Source organism: Bombina bombina, chromosome 10, assembly GCF_027579735.1.
Source record: "Bombina bombina isolate aBomBom1 chromosome 10, aBomBom1.pri, whole genome shotgun sequence".
In the NCBI taxonomy this organism is placed as follows: domain Eukaryota; kingdom Metazoa; phylum Chordata; class Amphibia; order Anura; family Bombinatoridae; genus Bombina; species Bombina bombina.
Window position 1 is genome coordinate 127,098,918 of NC_069508.1, and position 21,284 is coordinate 127,120,201.

Genomic DNA, 21,284 nt, shown 5'->3' on the forward strand with positions numbered 1-21,284 from the left:
CAGAGTTTGAAACATTCACAGAAAGGGGTATTGTGGAAGCTGTAACTCAAGACCTGGTACCCAACACTGTTGACCCTCCTGTAGCACAAGGACTGTTACCTGGTGCTGTTAACCCTGTAAGTGTCATGGAGTCTGAGCTACAGACAGCACTCAGATACTTGGGGGATGTTGAACCCAAACTAAGAATGAACTGATCCTCCAGTATCAAGAGGAGAGGAGGAGGAGGAGGAGAAGAAAAGAAGAGAGAGAGGCTGCTGAGGAAAAAAGAGAGAGAGAAGCTGCTGAGAGAATAAGATAGAGAGAAGCTGCTTAGAGAAAAAGAGATCACAAAATGGCTATAAGGGATATCCAGCGGAGACATGCGCTAGAGATTTTTAAGTTTACCATAACCAGACAGTGAGCCCGATGGCCAGAAGAGTGCTCCTGGGAATGGAAGCTGATTCAGCAGCAGGGGCTACAGACAGCACTATCAACGAAGCCCCAGTAGCCAAGTGTTCCACTGTGCAAGCTGTATCACCTCCCTGGAGGGAGGGAATGTGCCAGCAACTGACAACCGACTCTACAGAAGTACCTTCCCCTGGAACATCTCCCATCAAGGGGGCAGAAGTTGCATTGGGCAAGGGGGATACCCGCCCATGCATTTTGTGCCATGAGTTTGGGCACCTGAGTTTTGCCTGCCCCACCAAGGAGAAACCTCAACATGCAGTCTGGGGATGGAATACAGCAGGGAAACCTGCAGCAGCTTTGTTTGTGGGTGGGTTGGCAGGTAATCTGCAGAGTGTCACACAGAGGGAGACTGTGTGACCATGAGACTTCAGGACACTGGGGCTGGATATCGCTTCGTGCGCCCTGAAGTGGCAGAGGATATTATCCCAGGAGAGACTGTTAATAATGAAGAAGTTTGTGAGGAGTGCCCTGCGGCATGTGTGCCCCTGGATTGGGGTGTGTGGGAAAAGGTTTGCAGGAGGTGGGGATTTCTGTGGATATCCCTGTTGTTTTGCTAGTGGATGATGTGGGCCGGATGCTTTGTCAGTATGCCCCAGAAGACAACACCTGCAACCTGGAAGGGCCAGTAGAGGGCCCTGCACCAACTGAGGTACTGTGTGAAACTTTGGGGGACCCAGAGGGGAGGCTGGGGATGGACACATCACTAGCTGCACCAGAGCTGGAGGTATACCACCAAAGAATGAAGAATGATTCCCTTGAACATTATTGCTGGGAGGGGGGCTGAGGGTTAATGCAGCTCTGTCTTTGTGTACACCAGTAATGTCTTGTTCTGATGAAGAGGGATGTATTGAAAATGTGCTTGTGACAATGTTGCTTCTATTGAACCTGGGCGCTGGGAGGCAGGGCCTAGGGAGGGATGTATTGAAAATGTTTGTAACAATGTTGCTTCTATTTAACCTGGGTGCTGGGAGGGAGAGCCTAGGGTTAATGATGATTTACCTGAACTTGTACCAGTACTGTATTGTGCCAGTTAAAAGGGTTATACTGCCATTGATTGTGACAATGGGATGCCTGATGCAGTGTGTGGGAATGTGAGAGAGCAGCAGGGCTGGGCAGAAGGACAGACTGAGTGTGTATACCCTTCTGTGCTAGAACCAGCATTGCATATGCAAGGAGGAGTGAATGACATGGCTGGTGTAGGGGCCAGAGTACATCCTGCCCTGTTACAGAGAGTAAAACAGGATGGGACCCTGGGTGTGGCTGTGGACCTATCCTACAGGGATGGCAGATGTGAAGAAGAGGGGGAGGGAGCTGTAGCTGCAGTGACTAATGAACCTGATACTCCTAAGGAGCATACTGGGGTAGGTGTGAACAGTGGAGTATCTGGCCTAAGCATAGCAAAAATTTCTCTTAGTCCCCTAGAGAGTTACCCTGAGGGGGTGCTAGATCTCTTATGAATGAGAGCGAGTGTATGATATCCTGCAAGGAAATGTCCTCCACAAGGGAAATTGTGTCAGCTGATGCTAACTGTTACAGTGGGCAAATGAATGCAGAGAGTGTGCAGAAAGGGCAGATCTGGTCTTATGAATGAGGAAAGACTAGGATTTAGGTTGACATAGGGGATTAGCATGGGCTGACCCCCTATTTCCACCATTTTAAAAGGGGAGGTGTCATGATACAATTATGTGGAGTAGTTGATACCTGGATTGGCTACCCTGCAGAGGTGGTATTGTGTTCTCAGCCTGGAAAAGGTTAATGTGAATTGCCTTTTTCTGTGTATGAAAACTGCTTTCAGAAAAGCTGTAAGCTGAGACCCCCTCTTCCCCCCCTCCTTAGTAGTGTAACTCTGTATAGTAATGCAGAACGCTCCTCCCCTTGGAGACTGATAGTGGGAGCTAAGACTTGTTTGCATTGGTTGGACTCATTGTAAATTATAACCAGTGCGTTGTCTTTGACAAGACAAAGAAAGTTTGGTTTAAATATGTAACAGAAAGACTTAGTGGGCAGAACTGCCTGGGACTCAAGCCACTAAACATCTGGAATGGCAGCTCTCCACATATCTAAAGGAACTTGGTAATAAGTTAGATATTGTGTGTAATTCTTTTCATGTACCATTTTCTTTTTAAGAACTGTGACTTTGCAATTGTATGTTATTTTGAATGTCTTTATAATTTTGCACTGTGTAGCCTGTATTGATATTTTGTTATTAAACACGTAGAAAATCTAATTCTGTCTTTTGGGCTCTAATATCCAAATTCACACTCCTGTTGAGACAAGGTTAAAGGCACGTTACCTAATTGTTAAATAGTGTGAGTTTTTAGGGGTTCCCCAAAACTCCCCTTTAATTTAAAAGTTTTGGTGGTGGCAGCAGGGAAATTGTTAATTAGAGCAGTTTGGACAAGATTTGGAGACTAATGAGGTGTCCCTTTTAAGGTCCTTTTGCAGAGTTGCCAGGTTAAGGGAACCAGAGCTGTGTGCCATTAACCCCTTCATGCCCACACTCCTTTATTGTGACGTTGAGAAGGTTTAATTCGTCACAGAGACAATAGAAGAAATGATACACTATGATGGTCTTAATTGTTAGAACTAAGTGGTTCATGATAATAATGAATCTGAAATTATTATTTTTTTCTCTGTGGTTTTATGAGCTTTTACTTGTATTTGAACTTTGTTTTGGGGGAGTTTTTTCTCTCTCTCTCTCTCTCTTAGGCTTTTGGTCTTGCTCTCGTCGGCTCCCCAATCGCTCTATAGATATGAGTATTGTAAAAATGTGGCTATTAGTCAAGGTTCTCTGTCTATTCAGCATATATGTGTGATGATTTAAAGTTAGTGTCTTGAAACGTGGGGGGATTACTTCACCAATCAAATGTAAGCATATCTTTAAAACACTCAAGAAACAGAGTCCTGATATAATTTGCTTACAAGAATTGCACCTAAAAGCCCCTGGAATCCCTAAGTTTAAAGTATCATTGCTAAACAATGCACTAAAAGAAAATGTGGGGTGGCCATACATTAAGAAGAGACAACATGTTTGAGGGAACTCAGCAAGGTATTGAGATTGAAAGATATATGGCGAGTACAGCACCTCGACACACGCAATTATTCATGTAAATCAAAGGTCTATAAAAGTTTTGCGAGGATAGATATGCTCTTAATAGAAGACAAACATTTAAGTTTAGATATTGAGACTCAAATAGAAGATATTATAATATCAGATTACACAATAATTAGCCTAAAGTTCAAATTTAATAGTAAAAGGGGGAATAATATAAACACTTTCAGCTTCCCAAATTATATGTATAATGATATACAATTCTATAACTAGCTCTTGGAAAGATGGCTAGATTATTATAAGTTAAATAATGAATATTTCTATAAACCTGAGATTTTTTGGGAAGCAGGAAAAGCGGTAATGAGAGGGTAAATAAAAGCGTATATGACTAAAATGAAAAAAAAGTCCAAGATTCAGGATATACAATTATCAAATCAACTTAAAAATATGTTCAGAAAATATTTGAATAATCCAAATACTTTAACATGGGAAAAGTATTCTCAAGCCAAAGCTGAAAGGGAAATATTTTTAAAAACAAAATGGTAATTTGAAGAATTGAAATCAATATTTTCAGGGGTATCAGGGAATTTTGGCTAAATATCTAGCAAGGCTCATAAAATTTAGGGAAAAAAAGAACATGATACCTCTAATAAAGGAAGGCGCGTCAGTTTACACACAAGCATCAGAGATTAGGGAGGCCTTCTTTAAATATTACCAGCATTTATATACAAAAGCCTCTGTTAATGAGCCAGAGAAAGAGAAATTCTGGCCAAATATAAAACTGCCAGGAATCTCTAAGAAAGATCTAGATCACATGAATAGAGAAATTTAAATAGAGGAAATAGCTATGGCTATAGATAAAATGAAATTATGTAAAGCACCAGGTCCAGATGGACTACCAGTGGAATTTTATAAAATAGTGAAAAATAACATTATAGAGATAGTAGGTAAATTGTACAAGCAGTATATTACTCAGAATTAATTGAAATCACCTTATTTTCTGGACTCAACAATTTCTTTCATTTATAAAAAAAAGGCAAAGATCCAGAGAGCATGGAATCATGGGATCATATAGACCCATATCCCTCTTAAATCTAGACTATAAAATACTAATGACTGTTTTGGCAGAGAGAGTTAAAAAAGTAATTGGGGATCTGATAAATGAAGATCAAACTGGTTTTATGGTCGGAAGAAACTCGGTCTGTAATATGCGGAGGGTATTATCAACATTAGACTATTATTACAATAAAAGAGAGATGCTTGGAAATAACAGTAAAGATGATATAGCACTCGTGACTATAGATGCAGAAAAAGCATTTGATTCCATCAAATGCGATCATTTGTTCACAGCTCTGGCAAAATTTGGTTTCAAGGGAAATATTCTGAATATAATAAAGTTAATACACAAGAAGCCAAGATCACAGTTGTTAATTAATAATGAACTGTTGCAGTATATTACATTACAGAGGGGCACCCGTCAGGGTTGTCCCCTCTCACCATTGTTGTTTAATATTTCATTTGAGCCACTAGCCATATACTTAAGGAAGGAAATAAGGGGAATCAAACTAAGAAATAGGAATCTGGTTGTCTCATTGTATGCATATGATATCTTGTTATTTCTTAAGGATGCAAATGTGAATATCCCTAAATGTTTTGAAATTATAAGGAGCTATAGCTAATTCTCAGGATATAAACTAATCTCCAGTAAATCGGAGAACCTATGAATACATAAGACATCAAAAAGTTATAATAGACACCAGTTTCAGGAATCTACGTATATCAGTTATTTGGGGATTAAGCTAGGAAACAATCCGGGGAGTGGTACCATCTTAATTATACAGAGGTTATTAAAAATCTAGCCAATGAATTTAATAAATGGAACATATTTTTTTATCTCTCTCCCCAAAGGTCATGCTAATCGAAGCAATAATTTCCCCACATTTATTGTTTTTACTACAAAATGTACCCATATTTGTTCCTATTCAAAACATTATCCGGTATAACAAGGTGCGTGCTGGATTTTTATGGGGCAAAAAAACCCCACAACTTGCAATAAGTAGACTCACGGAACTTAAAGATTATGGGGGATTCTCTTTACCCAATATAAGATACTATAATTGGGTAACAATGGTAAAATATGCTGTAGATTGGCTTACAGAAGCAGAATACATTACTTATTATGATATAGAATCAAATTTATTAGCTCCATTTAATCTAAAGGCAGTACTTCATCATCTATTTATTAAAATACCTAGTAATATATATCAGATGTTAAATTTCGCAAATATAGCCCGTGCCTGGCAGAAATTTCTTAATTTACTGGCTATTGATTATCATACATTGTGTCATTTACAAATAATTGGTGCCCCAGATTTCACGCCTGGCTTTTATAATGCAGTCTTTAAAAAGTGGTATGAGAAGGGCTTAGTGAACTTCTCACAATTTATAAATGAGGACAAACTTACATAGATACTTATGCAGAGATATCTAAGAAATACCATCTTCCTTATAATTTTTTTTGCATATTTGAAAATGAGGAGCTACCTTAACCAGTTATGTCAGTTAAGAAACTGGGACTGGGATTGGAAGGAGATAGATGCAGGGATCAATATTTATAAAGCAGGTGTGTGTTTAATTAAGTACTGGTACCAGATGTTAATAATAAAAGGGGTCCAAGAATATATAAACTAAATATGGGGTATATGAAATATTTTCCAGAAATAACGGGTCAGGAAATACGGAAAAGTATAAGCTTGTCTGAAGCAGCAACAACAAATTATAGTTGGAGAGAATCACAAATGAAAATAGTAAATAAATACTGTCTCACTCCGGATAGAATTAATAAATGGGCATAGAATGATCAGAAATGTCCTAAATGCAGAGCGTATGGGCAGATATATTACATTGTATGTGGCATGCCCAAAGATCAGGCAGTATTGGGGCAAGATTAATTTTTGGTTGAACAGAATTCTGAAAATTAATTTTTAATCACGCCCTATTTTGTCTTCTTTTTGATGCATAACCCAATACAGAGGGGGGACCAACTTTTGAAAACACGAGCATTCTAGTAGCACAAAATTTAATTCTTAGGAAATGGGGCTCCTTTGGTACCCCAGGTATAGCAGAGTTTGTCAATGCTATAAAATTGCAAATGAATGTAGAAATGCATGATAATTAGTTGTTGGAAAATCATTTTAGAGCTTATTTAAAAAAAATGTTAAAAGTAATACTTGTATGGCCACTGTCAAATCAAACTCGATTCATATTACCATTGAAGAACTCAGTATTACTTCAGCTATTAATTATTGAAGAAGTTCTACCTATACAATGGTTGGAGTCATAAGAAACACTGAGATTGAGTTGGTTGAGATCTTAGGGAGCTAGGGGAGCAATATCATGATATTCTCATGTCTTAATTGTTTTTTTTTTATTATTCATCTATATGAAACAAAAGCAGTGCCATTAGGGGCATGAATAGATATAAAAGAGTATACATAAAAAGGTATTAGAAGAACCTTGTGGTAGGTTGTTAAGCATATTCAACATGAGGCAAAATTAGTAGTTGATCTGCATTAAGATTGGTGAGCTGCGTCTCCACATAAGATGTTATGTTTCTTTTTTGTGTTTTGTTTTTTCTCCATGGTATGTTACTGTGTTTCATTTATGTTTGTTGATTGTATGTGTACTTAAAAAAAAACAAAAGAAGCAATAAAATGGCCCTTTGCAGGGGCTTTAAAGAAGAATAAAAATAAAATACTTTGAAAGCTTATAAATGTTTAATTTTTACTTTAGTGCACCGTATTTTTTGTATAATGATTATGACCAATGTGAATAAGTACCACTTTACTTTTTGGCATTCAATAATAATAATAATAATAATAATATACCCAAAGCTACCTCAAAATATAATAATATTTTTTGCAATATTCATACATATACAAGCACAATTTTAGAAAAAAAAATTGTGCTTGTATATGTATGAATATTGCAAAAAATATTCTCAATACACTGGGAATGTAATACTGTTAATATAAATGTTGATTGATGTCCCTTTAGGCTAAAACAACTATTGGTTTATAAATTAAGGAGATTTTGAATGAGTTATAGGGATTGGGTTCTTAGGTGAAAAACTAGGCTGTATTGAATTACTGGCAGGATAGATGCTATGCATTTATTGACCTCAAACATAAGGATTAAATGATGGTCTTAAAAATAGAAATAAACAACATACCTCCAACAAATGATCACATTAGCATTTATGTAAATAAATATTTGTCAGAGAATTTATGATCATAATGTCTGTACGAAATTGGTAGCAATCTATATGTCTTTATTGAAATAGCTAACATTTCTAATGTATTCTTTGCTTACTCCTAGCTTATTAAATAAAGAAAAAAAATTCTACACATGTTTCAATGAGTATTCATTAAAAAAAGGTCATAGTTCCATTCCAGTATGAGTTTAAATACACATAATTCCCATGTTCCTTAAAGGACCAGTAAATACAGTAGATTTGCATAATCAATAAATGCGTGATAAATGCAATAGTACTTAGTCTGAACTTCAAATGAGTAGTATATTTTTTTCTAACAAATTTCAAATTTATGTCTATTTCCACTCCCCCTGTACCATGTGACAGCTATCAGCCAATCACAAATACATATAGGTATATTCTGTGAATTCTTGCACATTTTCAGTAGGAGCTAGTGACTCAAAAAGTGTAAATATAAAAGACTGTGTACATTTTTTTTTAATGGACGTAAATTTGAAAGTTGTTTAAAATGACATGCTTTACGCCGATGATATTCTTATATACATCACAAATACTCGTACAAATATTCTGAAGCTTCTTTCAATCATTGATCAGTTCAGAACTTTTTCTGGATACAGGGTTAATACAGCAAAATCCAAACTTCTGTGGATAAGTAAACTAAAGAATAGCCTCTTAATTTACCTTTTAGTTTAGTCTTGGATTTATTTAAGTATCTCGGCATTACAATATCCTCTAATCCCGACAGCTGGTATAGTTTAAACATTCTCCCGGTGCTAAATAAAATTAAAGAAAGTCTGAAAAATTGGCAAAACCTCTCCCTCTCTCTCTCAGGTCGCATAGCCCTATACAAGCTGATTGTTCTCCCTAAACTTCTTTATATTGTTCAGAATACTGCACTGATTCTGAAGGGGAAAGATATTATGCTCTTCAACACTGCATTGAGATATTTTATCTGGCAGAACAAAAAAACTAGAATTTCATTATCTAAACTTTCTCTTCCTAGGAAATATGGCAGGCTTGCAATCAGGTTTTTCTCTCGTGTATAGTAACATATAGTCTCCAGAGACTATGTCACAGATAATGAGCAGGAAAAAGTATAACTTACCTCTTTATTCTTGTGGCATTAATTAATTGTAATTCTAGTTCAACTCTCCATGAAGTGAAAAAATTGAGAACTATTTACAACCCGATACAGGTGTTAAGGAGGATTTGTAATTCTCTAAGTGTAGAGCATAGGGTTTCCAAATATGTGCCTCTTATGGGTAACCCCCAATTCCAAGCGGGGCTACACTCAACACTTTTTCAAAAATGGAATAATCTAGGTCTCAGTAATGTCTCTCATATGTTAGATTTCGATAGGGGTTGTATCAAAACCTTCGGCTCCCTCAGGGGGGAGTTAAATCTCCCTCAAATGGACTTTTTTGCTTATTTACAAGCAAGACATTTTGCACTTAAATTAATACGTGACTTTGGCTGGAATTGGTCACTGGGGAGAGTTGAAAACTGGCTCGTCCTAGTCAAGAATGGGTATATGTCAATCTCCTTCTGTTATCAATCTCTGAGCTCTCCTAAGGGTGCTCTCAATTTAGAAGAGATTTTGTCCAAATGGGCTGTAGCAACACTGCAATATAGCCTGGATCCTAGGCTTGCCCAATCCTCTATTTTAGAAATGATGCGAGTTACCCTCTCTTCCTCCTGGAGAGAATTACACACCAAATTACTTCTTATGACTTATTTTACGCCAGATAAAAGCTTCAAATGTGGGAATTCCAATTTCAACACTTGCCCCAAATACTCGCTTGTATCAGCTAATCTTGTGCATATGCTATGGGATTGCCCAAGAATCAGATATTTCTGGCTTAAACTACAGTATTGGCTTAATAAGACACTGGGGATCTCCCCTCTGATTCTGACATTGATAAATAATCTAGGTCTCAGTAATGTCTCTCATATGTTAGATTTTGATAGGAGATGTATCAAAACCTTCGGCTCCCTCAGGGGGGAGTTAAATCTCCCTCAAAAGGACTTTTTTGCTTATTTACAAGCAAGACATTTTGCACTTAAATTAATACGTGACTTTGGCTGGAATTGGTCACTGGGGAGAGTTGAAAACTGGCTCGTGCTAGTCAAGAATGGGTATATGTCAATCTCCTTCTGTTATCAATCTCTGAGCTCTCCTAAGGGTGCTCTCAATTTAGAAGAGATTTTGTCCAAATGGGCTGTAGCAACACTGCAATATAGCCTGGATCTTAGGCTTGCCCAATCCTCTATTTTAGAAATGATGCGAGTTACCCTCTCTTCCTCCTGGAGAGAATCACACACCAAATTACTTCTTATGACTTATTTTACGCCAGATAAAGGCTTCAAATGTGGGAATTCCAATTTCAACACTTGCCCCAAATACTTGCTTGTATCAGCTAATCTTGTGCATATGCTATGGGATTGCCCAAGATTCAGATATTTCTGGCTTAAACTACAGTATTGGCTTAATAAGACACTGGGGATCTCCCCTCTGATTCTGACATTGATAAATATAGTGTTCCTTTGGACTGATCCAGGGAATCAACAGATTAGCAACAAAATTGTTAATATGGCTATAATAGCCGCTAGATACCTAATTTTTAAAAAATGGAAAGGGAGAGCAACCCCTAACATACCAGAAATTAAGAAACAATGCATCCTAGAACAGTTTGATACTAACTTAAATAATGATCGTGACATAAGGGATTTTTTTCTGAAATGGTCAGCCTTCATTAAAGTCCTCCCCCTTAATGAAATTGACTATCTAATTTATCCATTTAGAAATTCAGAACTGGTCTTGCTGGGTTTGTGGTAACCTGCCATCTCCATGCATCTCTTTCCCTCATCCTCCCCCCTTCTTAATTTTTTTTTTGTCTTGTTCTGTTAAGTTTTGTTTTGTCCTGTTTTGTTTTGTGTTGTTTTGCTTTAAGTTTTGTTTTGTGTTGTTTTGCTTTGTTAAGTTTTGTTTTGTGCTGTTTTGTTTTGTGTTGTTTTGCTTTGTTACGTTTTGTTTTGTGCTGTTTTGTTTTGTGTTGTTTTGCTTTGTTAAGTTTTGAGTTATGTTTTTAATTTTTGTCTGAGTATTTTTTTGTTTTATGGAAAACAAAAGCTTAAAAAGTATACAACAGTTTCTTTACTGCTGTAGGATCTGGCATATCCATGATGCTTTATTATATAATTGTTAATTATAAACAACATAGCTTTGTATAAGCCTGTGACGACAGGTGGAAGGTTGGGCTTTCATTTTATATGTTATGTATTTCGACTTACCCGAGGCCGCGGGGAAATTTTTTTGTCCTTTTTTGTTTTTCTCCTTTACTTGTATTGCCTGATGGGTTCCTGTTACTTTAATTTCTGCCTCTGTTGTAATTAAATAAAAGATTTAAAAAATAAAAATAAAAAATGAAATGCTTTATCTAAAACATGAAAGTTTAATTTGACCTGAGTGTCCCTTTAAGGTTTTGGTTTCCAAAAACAACTAAAATACAATGTTGTGCAATATATTATATCCCTCTCTAATTACTAGGTATTTAAATGATGTTAACTTATCCAGAAAAGAAAAGAAACTTTAAACATCTAAACATGTGAGCACTATGTGTGTGCTCGTTCTTCTTGTGTGTGCTATCTGGTACAAAACAACCACACATTAGAAAAAAATATCACTGCATAACACCTATTGTTATTTATATGCAAGTATTTTCTGATTTAAGTATTGTGTCTTTTTTTCAGATACAGGAAGAATACTTCAGATTATTCAAAAATGTGCCATGTTGTTTTACCTGCCTGAGAAACTGAAGAAATGTTAAAACATTCTACAAAACCGATGAATGGAAACATTGTTACCGTTACAGTAGAATAACGTCATCAACATATAGCTGAGATTAAATTGTACTGTATTTTGAATGAGATGTTTGCCAAATTAATAAAAAATGAAACAGTTTGCACCATATATTTAAATTTACCAGGATATATATATATACACGTGGGCCTCGGTTTACAACTGTTCAATTTGCACCGTTTTAGAATAACAACCTTTTTTTTCAGTCATGTGACTGCTATTGAAAAGCATTTAGAAGCAGTGCATTGATTAAAATAGCCAGTAGGTGGAGCTGTCCGCTTGTGTTGCAGCAAAGATATGCAAGCCAAGCAAGCTGAAATTAATCAGTTTAACCAGACCTGAGCTATCAAGCAGATTTCAAAGGAACAAGATCTTCCTGTCCTTAAATCAGTCCAGATTGGAATGCATAGAAATAACTCTTTGCAGAAAAATGCGAGTAAAGTCTGTGTTGTATGATTATTTTATTAGGTTCATAATGCTGTTTAGCATTAAAGTCTTCATTTCAAAGCTTTAAAAATAATGTATTAGGTGTTACTTATGACAAATTTGAGAGGGGCCTGGGACCTAACTCCCTCACTTCCCATTGACTTACATTATAAACTGGGTTTCAATTTACAACGGTTTCGATTTACAACCATTCCTTCTGGAACCTAACCCCGGCGTAAACTGAGGGCTACCTGTGTGTGTATATATATATATATATATATATATATATATATATATATATATATATATATATATATATATATATCACACAGAGAAAGTCCAGCACTCACTTACAAGCTCTCAGCTAAGATTTAAAAGCAAAAATGGAAAGGTTAGTTACCGCATTTGGCCAAATGGGACAAGCCCAGGTACCACATCAAGGTCCTTTCCAATACCTGGGACCCTAAAACAGCCACACAATGCAAGCTCTCAAATTCAAACAAACTGGGAACAAGGGAAGGGTGCACAAGCTTATGTAATCACCCTAGACATATACAAAACACGGAAGGGGACTGCACTCTCATATCAGACCGGGTACACATCCCATGACCCTGTAACATGCTTAGCCCTGGGTGCTCACGTGCACTCACAGGAAGCTGTGCTGTCCCCAGAGTCACAGGCAGTTAACCCCAGACAGGTCTGGGTGCAAGAACCATAGGGAAATTACAAAACAAATTAATACAACACACAGAGAAAGTCCAGCACTCACTTACAAGCTCTCAGCTAAGATTTAAAAGCAAAAATGGAAAGGTTAGTTACTGCATATGGCCAAATGGGACAAGCCCAGGTACCACATCAAGGTCCTTTCCAATACTTGGGACCCTAAAACAGCCACACAATGCAAGCTCTCAAATCCAAACAAACTGGGAACAAGGGAGGGTGCACAAGCTTTGGAAATACTAGTTGTTTAAATATTGAAGAAATAAGTGTGAAGTTTTAGTCCCTGTAAAGTAAATGGAACTACTATTTTCTAATTGTCTGGTTTAAAGCTCATTACCTTATCATATCTCCTCTGCTGATGCTAAATATTTACAGTTATAAATGATCTCTGGTGTGTAGACAAAGTTCCCATCCAGGGAACTTGTCCATCCTCCATGCACTGTGTGAGATAGTAGTCATTCACTGCCTTATGTTATTATTGCATCAGTATTTCTTTATGCAACCCTGCCCCCTACTCTTGCAAACCTATCACCCAACAGTTGTGGTTGTCAATGCCCCTTGAAAAATCAGTCTGCTGCTCCTTGCTTGAGTGAATCTTCTCTGCAATGGCTTAAAAACTGCTTAACACATGGGGCCTAAAGTATATAATGGTCCTTTAAGCAAGAATTGTTTAAGGATAAGAATGTTTCACGGGAATTCATATTTTAATTAGCTAATTATTATGAGAATTGACTTTTTTCTCCTTTTTGTGTCTTCAATAATTCACCTTTTTAGTATATTAATACAATTACTGTAAAAACAGTGCAGGCATTATTAGCATATGGGAATTATGGTGTAACAGGTTTAGAACTTTTTTTTAAAAATGTAGCCTGAAAATAAAATAAATATGTGTGGCATTTTTGAATGCTGTATAGGCGACCTTTCTAAAACATAGGGGTCACACATCAATATTTCACAAGCTTCTGTTCTTGTCCCCTTTGAATGACTCTTGAGTGGTGAATATACTGTGTGTCCTTTCACCAGAAGTCCTCATAGCACAAGCTTTTTTCATGGGAGGCCGTAAAAACTAGCGCAGAAGGCCAAACATGGCCGATGGGCTGTCAGCTGACCATCCCTGAAACATCTGATTGTTTTATAGCTTATATTACAAGAACACTTGTCACAATTGTTTACACTGTTAGAAAATATAGCATCTGGCTTAAAGGAATAGTCTAGTCAAAATTTTCAACAATGAGTGCCTAGTTTTTAAAAATACTTTTAAAAACAGGGACACTTTCATTGACGAAAGTTTACATTCCACCAGATTTGTAGAAATACTTACCTTTTACTCCTCCAAAGCTGGATCGCCGATCCCAGCCTCAGTTCCTTTGTACTGACTTCAGAAATTACAATACCGGCTTTCTCCAATCACGGCTTCCCCCCAAAGCATTCATCTCGTGATTCCTGGCTGTGATTGGAGGAAGCCAGTTTCATCATTGCTGTGTTTGTACAGCAGGAAGAAGAAAGTCGGGGGATCGGCGATCCAGTTTTGCAGAAGTAAAAGGTAAGTATTTCTACAAATCCGGTGCAATGTAAACTTTCATCAATGAAAGTGCCCCTGTTTTTAAAAGTATTTTTAAAAAACAGGCACTCATTGCTGAAACTTGACATTCACTTTAAACTTTTATTATTCAGATAGAGCCTGCAATTTTAAGCATCTTTCTAATTTTGTCCTATTATCAATTTTTCTTCACTCTCTTAGTATCTTCATTTAAAAATTCAATAATGTAAGAATAGGAGCCAGCCTATTTTTGGTTCAGAAACTGGGTAGCACTTTCTGATTGCCACCAATCAGCAAGCGCTACCCAGTTTCTGAACCAAAAATAGTCCGGCTCGTAAGCTTATATAAAAATAAAAATACCAAGAGAACAAAGACAAATTGGAAATAGGAGTAAATTAGAAAGTTGCTTGATATTGCATGCTCTATCTTAATCATGAAAGTTTAATTTTTACTAGACTATTCCTTTAAGGCAGTGTTTCCCAACCGTGGTCCTCAAGTACCCCCAACAGGTCTGGTTTTCATTATAGCTGGACCAGTGCACAGGTGAAGTAATAGTAATCAGCTGATCAGTAACCAACCTGCTCTCATCCATCAGCTGATTATTTCACCTGTGCTCTAGTTCAGCTATAATGAAAACCAGGATTGTTGGGGGTACTTGAGGACTATGGTTGGTAAACACTGCTTTAAAGCATGCATAATTTGTACAGGAGCATAGTTACAATATAACAAAATATGATACAATAGGATTCTTTTTGTGGGGGCTAATTTTCAGATACTAACAATATATTTGTATGTTGTATCCGAGTAATTTAACTTTTTTATTGTATTCTTTGTTTTTCGAGTCAAACTGAAGCAAGTCCACTTCTCACACATATAAGATTTTTTTATTTTTTTTATTTTTTATGTTTTACTTTTTTGGTATGTTAGGCAATACTTTGAAAATGTTGTTTGGTCAATTTTCAATACATGCAAAGAAGCATAAAAATGTATTATTTCTTCATTTTTACCAGTACCAATAAAATAATTGTTAAATTGTAGATTGCATGGGGTACTCAAATTTAGAGAACAATAACATTTAAAATAATAATTAAAATCATAATATATAGATTAAATTATATACATCACTGTTAATTCTATCTAATGGTTACACTAGATGCATGCAATGGATAACCATTATAGATGCTAATATCTTCACCAGTATTGACCCACTTTTCTATTTGAATATAATAAAGTACAATATTTAAACATAGACATACAGTATATTGTGTGGCTTATAATCATACACAGTGTGCTTTAATGAACGTCATACCTTTCTGCATTAGTAAGTATAACTTGTTATATTATCAATATAAGAATTATATATATATACATATATATATATATATATATATATACAATATGTATATATATATATATATATATATATATATATATATATATATATATATATATATATATATATATATATATATATATATATATATATATATTGGAATGTCTGGGATTTGTCTGTTTTTGTAAACAAGGGAGAGTAAAAAAAAAAGATTATTGCATTGTTGGCAATTTAAACTTTCTATTTTATTTTAGTTGTACAACTGTATATATTATAATATGTAAAATGAAATTCTGTTATTTCTATATCACTATTTTATAATATCTGAACGATCTAATAAACCAATTTGTCTCACTTTTTTTCTTGGTACTTATTTTATATTCCTACACAGAATGCATTTGCCTCAGTCCCAGATTTGTTTCATATTTTTTTTTTAATGCATCTATTATTGGAATGGAATGTCATATTTCTTAAAGAAGGAAGGAGAATAGCTGTCAACTTTCAAACATGTTGCTTAAAGGGACATTCTCCAAGATGTGTCTGTTTCCTTTACAATCCTAACAACTTAAATATGTCTAAGATATTATTAGAATGGCATACCAGCATGGAAGATTATAATTCTTCTGCTTTCTTAAAATGGTTGTTATTAGACTTTACATTTTATGTTTAATTTGCATAACTATTTAAATGTTGACCTCCCAATCCTTACTTTTACTGTAGTGCTCCCCCACAAGCTAATAGCTTTACACACTGAGCTATCTAGCTGTTTATTTAAAGTGATGGTAAACTCTCCCCTTTTTAAAATCAGATCTGGAATGTAAGCGCTATTTTAGATGGAGTTTTATTCATCATGTGCAATGAAGATGGGCTATAACTTTGTTATTAATATAGATATGAAATTCAAATACCCCACGTTACACCACCCACTTCAAAAGTCAATTTTCCTGTCAGCTAAATGATTAAATTACTCTCCAATCAATGCTCTAGCTACAACAAAAGTGCCATATGGGGAGAGTGCTGATTTGACAACAATTCAATCTGTCAGCTCGCAGAAAATTTTACTTTTGAAGTGGGCGGAGGAGCATGCAGTATTTTAATTTCATATCTATATTAAAAGCATGTTATACTGCATCTTCATTACAGCTAATGAATTAAACTCCATCTAAAATAGCGCTTACGTTTTTGACTTCCGGGGCGGAGCTTAGAGGATACGGCAGCTTGTACGCCGTCGGAATACCCTGAGCTAGAGTTCCAGCACTGCAGCGCCAAAAGCCCTTGTTTGGAGGATACCGGTCCCAGATTGGGCATGCGAACTAGCATCTGTGGTTCGCTAGGCGCCGGAAGTTCACGGCAGGCGTTTGGCCGACTTCGCCACGGCCATTTGTTTGGAGTATCAGGAACCTTTCCGGAAGACCCAGCCGACATAATATCTGGAGGTAAAGTGGTCACAAGCCGGTTCAAGGAGAGGGCGGTCTCAGGAGTTCTCAGAGCCTGCAGGAGGGCTACGAATTTGAACAGGAAAACTCCTGACTAAGAAGCCACTAGTGAGGAGGAGAAAAGTAGCTCAACACACAGGAATACGGGACAACAGCAGTAAGAACGGCCCAGGCACCCCCAGGAGGACAGTCGGCAGTAATCACAAGTACTGGTTAAAAGTTGCTGAGGTATGCCATATGTGTTTACCCCGGGTGGGCTTGTAACTGATAACTATAAACAGTTTAAATTGCAAAAGATTTGACCACCGGGGAGTGCAATAAAGTGAAACAGGCAAGGCCAGAATCCACAGCATACTAGTCCAGCCTGGTTACAGGGGTCAGCAGTGGTAGTCTTGGCCTAAGAGGCTTTATTGGATTATATTAAACTCCAGGGGGTGCGGGATCTTCAAGTCATCTGCAAGAGATTCTATTCAAGAGGGCAGTTCGTGGAGTTGACTCATGTGTCAGTATGTGGTAAAAGGACAGGCCCTGTTAGATGGTAGCTGGTCATAGAGTTGGGAAGGAAGAGTTACCTCGTAAGCCCCAGAGTAAGCACCATTCAAGATACAGGGGACTGCCTGTTAGAACTTTTATAAGGGTTTCAAGGATCCTACAGTCTATGGAGACCAACACTAAGGTTTAGAAGCCTAGAGAAAGAAGTCACCCAAAAGAAAAGAGGGCGCCTCTCTGGAAAACAGACTTTTTTTTGTTATTTTCTTTTTTTTCTTTTCTCTGGTGCGCCTTATTGAAAGAGACATTCTGCTACATAACTATGATTTATATTGAAATATTGCAACCTATATATTGATATTATATGGTGTCTTTAGCAAGTATACGAAGAGGATATATATATATAAGATGTAAAAGCTTTTTTTCTGGTGAGCTAGTATAAAATCTCATCAGATAGCAGCCTGCAAAGGTTCAGGCTGATGTGCTTTATTGTCTATTTAATGAAGTTACTACAGAGGGGCTGTGTACATTTTAAAGTATATAATTACTGTACCCATAACAGAGGTCTGGTAAGCAAATGCTGTATGGTCTTTCTCTGCAAATTATAGCTGGGGATAAGATACCAGTGAAATAATCTAGTCATAAGGGCTAGATACTCTTTAAATTGAAAAGAATCCAGTTGACTGGAAAGCTCTTAAAATAGATAAAGCAGGGCTATAGGGCTCTGAGTTCCTGAGTTTGACCAGGTTTAAAACAAGTAAGTCCGTACAGACAAAGAATCAGACTGGTAGGGGCAAGGCAAGCTTAAGGGGTGGTCTTTTTTTGCTTTTTTTTTTTCCCTATATATCTTTTTTTTCTTTCTTTTTCTCTCCCTTTTCTTTTTTCCCTTGACAGCACTTATACACTGTTTTCTTTTTCTTACTCTAAAAAAAAAAAACAAAAAAAAAAAAACACAATTTGGCCAGCAGAGCATACTGACCAAAGGTTTGCTGACTTCACTGTTTTGCACATTTGTAAACACTGACACAATATAACTTGGACACAGACGATCCCAATTAGTAGGATCCTTATTCTCCCCAAGACATTAGTTTAGGAGAGACAGAGATATTGCACTATCCTCTACGGATATTTAACACGAATACTGTTTCTTTTTTTGCATATTTTTTATATATGGACAAATATATTAAAATAAAATCTCCAGCCATGCCTCCCAAAACTAAAGATAAAAAAAATTCTAACAAAAGTACAGATGTAATGACAGAAATCAACCTAGATGACTCACATGTAAATGTAACAGATCCACAAGGGCTTCTGCAACAGATCTCAGACTTATTACTACCGCAATTTAACAACATAAAACAAGAAATTTCTACACCAGATTCCTTTAGCTAAATCTAAATTAAAATACCTAGGCATTTACTTAACCTCAGACCCTTCCGATTTATTTAAATACAATTACATCACCCTTAGGAACGCGATCTCAGCGGATCTCTCCTCTTGGAAAAGCAAATACACATCTTGGCTTGGCAGAATAGGGGTCATTAAAATGAATATCCTTCTCCGTATCCTCTATCTCCTCCAGACCCTGCCTATCACTCTTCCTAAGGGATATATTCCTCAATTACAAAAAATTATAGAACAGTACATATGGGCAGACACCAAGCCTAGAATCCCTAGACGCACTATGTACCTGCCAAGAGACAAAGGCGGGCTCGGGCTACCTGACATCTCCCTATACAAAAAAGCGATTAGTCTTCAAAAGATAGTAGAATGGGCACAAAACGAAAAGCATAAAGCCTGGATAGATCTAGACAGACAAATCCTCAAAACAAATAATGTAAGCACTTTAGCGTGGCTTTCCCCTTCCCAACGGCCTAACATAATTAAGAATTATCATCTTTTAACAGAAATATTTAACATTTGGGATTCAACCGTAGCAACCTCCACTCACATTTCCTCAAAACATTCCCCCTTAACACCAATCCTTGAAAACCCTGAAATTCCTTATCACAAAATAGGATTTTTCAGATCCGCACCATATAAACTCAGGGGGGGCACGGTTCAAGGAGTAGTCGAGAACGGGAAAATAATCCCACATGATACGCTTAGGGACGCTCACCCCAAGGTCTTCTCCTCCTGGCTACATTACAACCAGCTAGTACATTTTATATCCGGCCACAGACAGAAACAGGACCTGGGCAGGTCACTTACCCCTTTTGAGAAGCTTTGTTTAGGGGATTCCCTACCAAAACATCTAATATCTCTCCTATACAAATTAGTCTCCTCTCAGAACACAGACACGCTGCCATCCTATGTCACACAATGGAACACCGAATTGGGAATAGATAATGATGAGCAACTATGGCTAAAAGCTTTTAGCTTAACTAAAAAATTGTCTGTATCGTCAACCATTCAGGAGCTTCACATCAAGCTCTTGAGCAGATGGTACTTGACCCCAGTCAGACTTCATAAGATATTTCCAACAGCTAGCCACATGTGTTGGAGAGGGTGCGGAGGCAACGGCTCCTTGCTCCACATATGGTGGTCTTGCCCAATTATAACGCCCTTTTGGTCAGAAATTTTCGATAAAATGGCTGAAATCCTTAATATCCCTCTTCTAAAAACTCCCGAGGCTCTACTGTTTTTAGAGCTCCCTAAAACGCAAAGCAGAACACACCTCGCCTTACTGCTAATTATGCTCACTAGTGCGAAAAAATTGATTCCTAAAAAATGGAAGAAACAAAACCCTCCTACACTAGAAGAGTGGCACTCGCAAGTCGAGGAAGTCTTACTAATGGAAAGATACTTTTACCTTAAAAACCATAAGATAGATGAATATGAGTTCATGCGAGCGCTGTGGCAGGGCACTATATAATTAAATATTCCACTGTTCGCGCTTGCTAACCACAAAAGAAAAAGAATAATTTGATTAGTACTTATAAATTTTTTTATTTTTTTTTCTCTCCACTTCCCCTCCCCTCCCCACCATACCCCTCCCTTTCTATTCCTCTCTGTCCTCTCTCTCCCTCTATATATCTCTAACTGATCAAAAACAGAAAAAGCTCTCATCTGATTTCTCATGCTCCTGCTGTGTGTCAAGGAGCATGATGTTTACATTATTTTGAAGTGTACAATCTTTATGGGCATTGATTCAAATTGTATAGATTCCTTTTTGCTTTATTCTTGTATTATACATTATGCCAATTTGTTATTATACCCGACTTTGTTATTGTAACCTTTACACTTCAATAAAGCCTGTTTTAAAAAAAAAAAAAAAAAAAAAAAAAAAAACAAGAAATTTCTATTTTATCCCATGAAATAAGACAATTTGCTAGTAGGCTAAATGAAGCAGAGTTAAGGATATCCAGTGTAGAAGACCAGGTACATAATGTAGACCAGTCAGTACGTCAGCACAGTAAACAGATGCTCGCTATGCAAAACAAAATTGAAGACCTGGAAGATAGAGCCCGCAGGAATAATATCAAGATAGTGGGGCTCCCAGAGTCTAGTGAATTTAAAGATCTGATCATATTTGCTTCTAAAACTTTACCACAAAGTCTAGGGATACCTTTGGAGGAGCTACCAATAAAGATAGAAAGAGCACATAGAATAGGCAGTAGGAGAGAAGATCAGGAACATATAAAGGGTAGACCTATCATGATTAAAGTGTTGAACTTTCAAGATAAGGTTAATATATTCAGACAATACC

General features: G+C 36.8%; 1 protein-coding gene across 1 annotated transcript in view; it reads left to right on the plus strand.

The window, feature by feature from the left end:
- Positions 1 to 11,742, plus strand: part of ADGRL4 (adhesion G protein-coupled receptor L4) — a 323,327-nt gene extending 311,585 nt beyond the window's left edge. The window contains exon 16 of the mRNA XM_053693324.1: positions 11,523 to 11,742. Coding sequence (XP_053549299.1) covers positions 11,523 to 11,588 — 66 coding nt within the window. The 3' untranslated portion in view covers positions 11,589 to 11,742. The remainder of the gene's footprint in view (positions 1 to 11,522) is intronic.
- Positions 11,743 to 21,284: the final 9,542 nt, after the last annotated feature.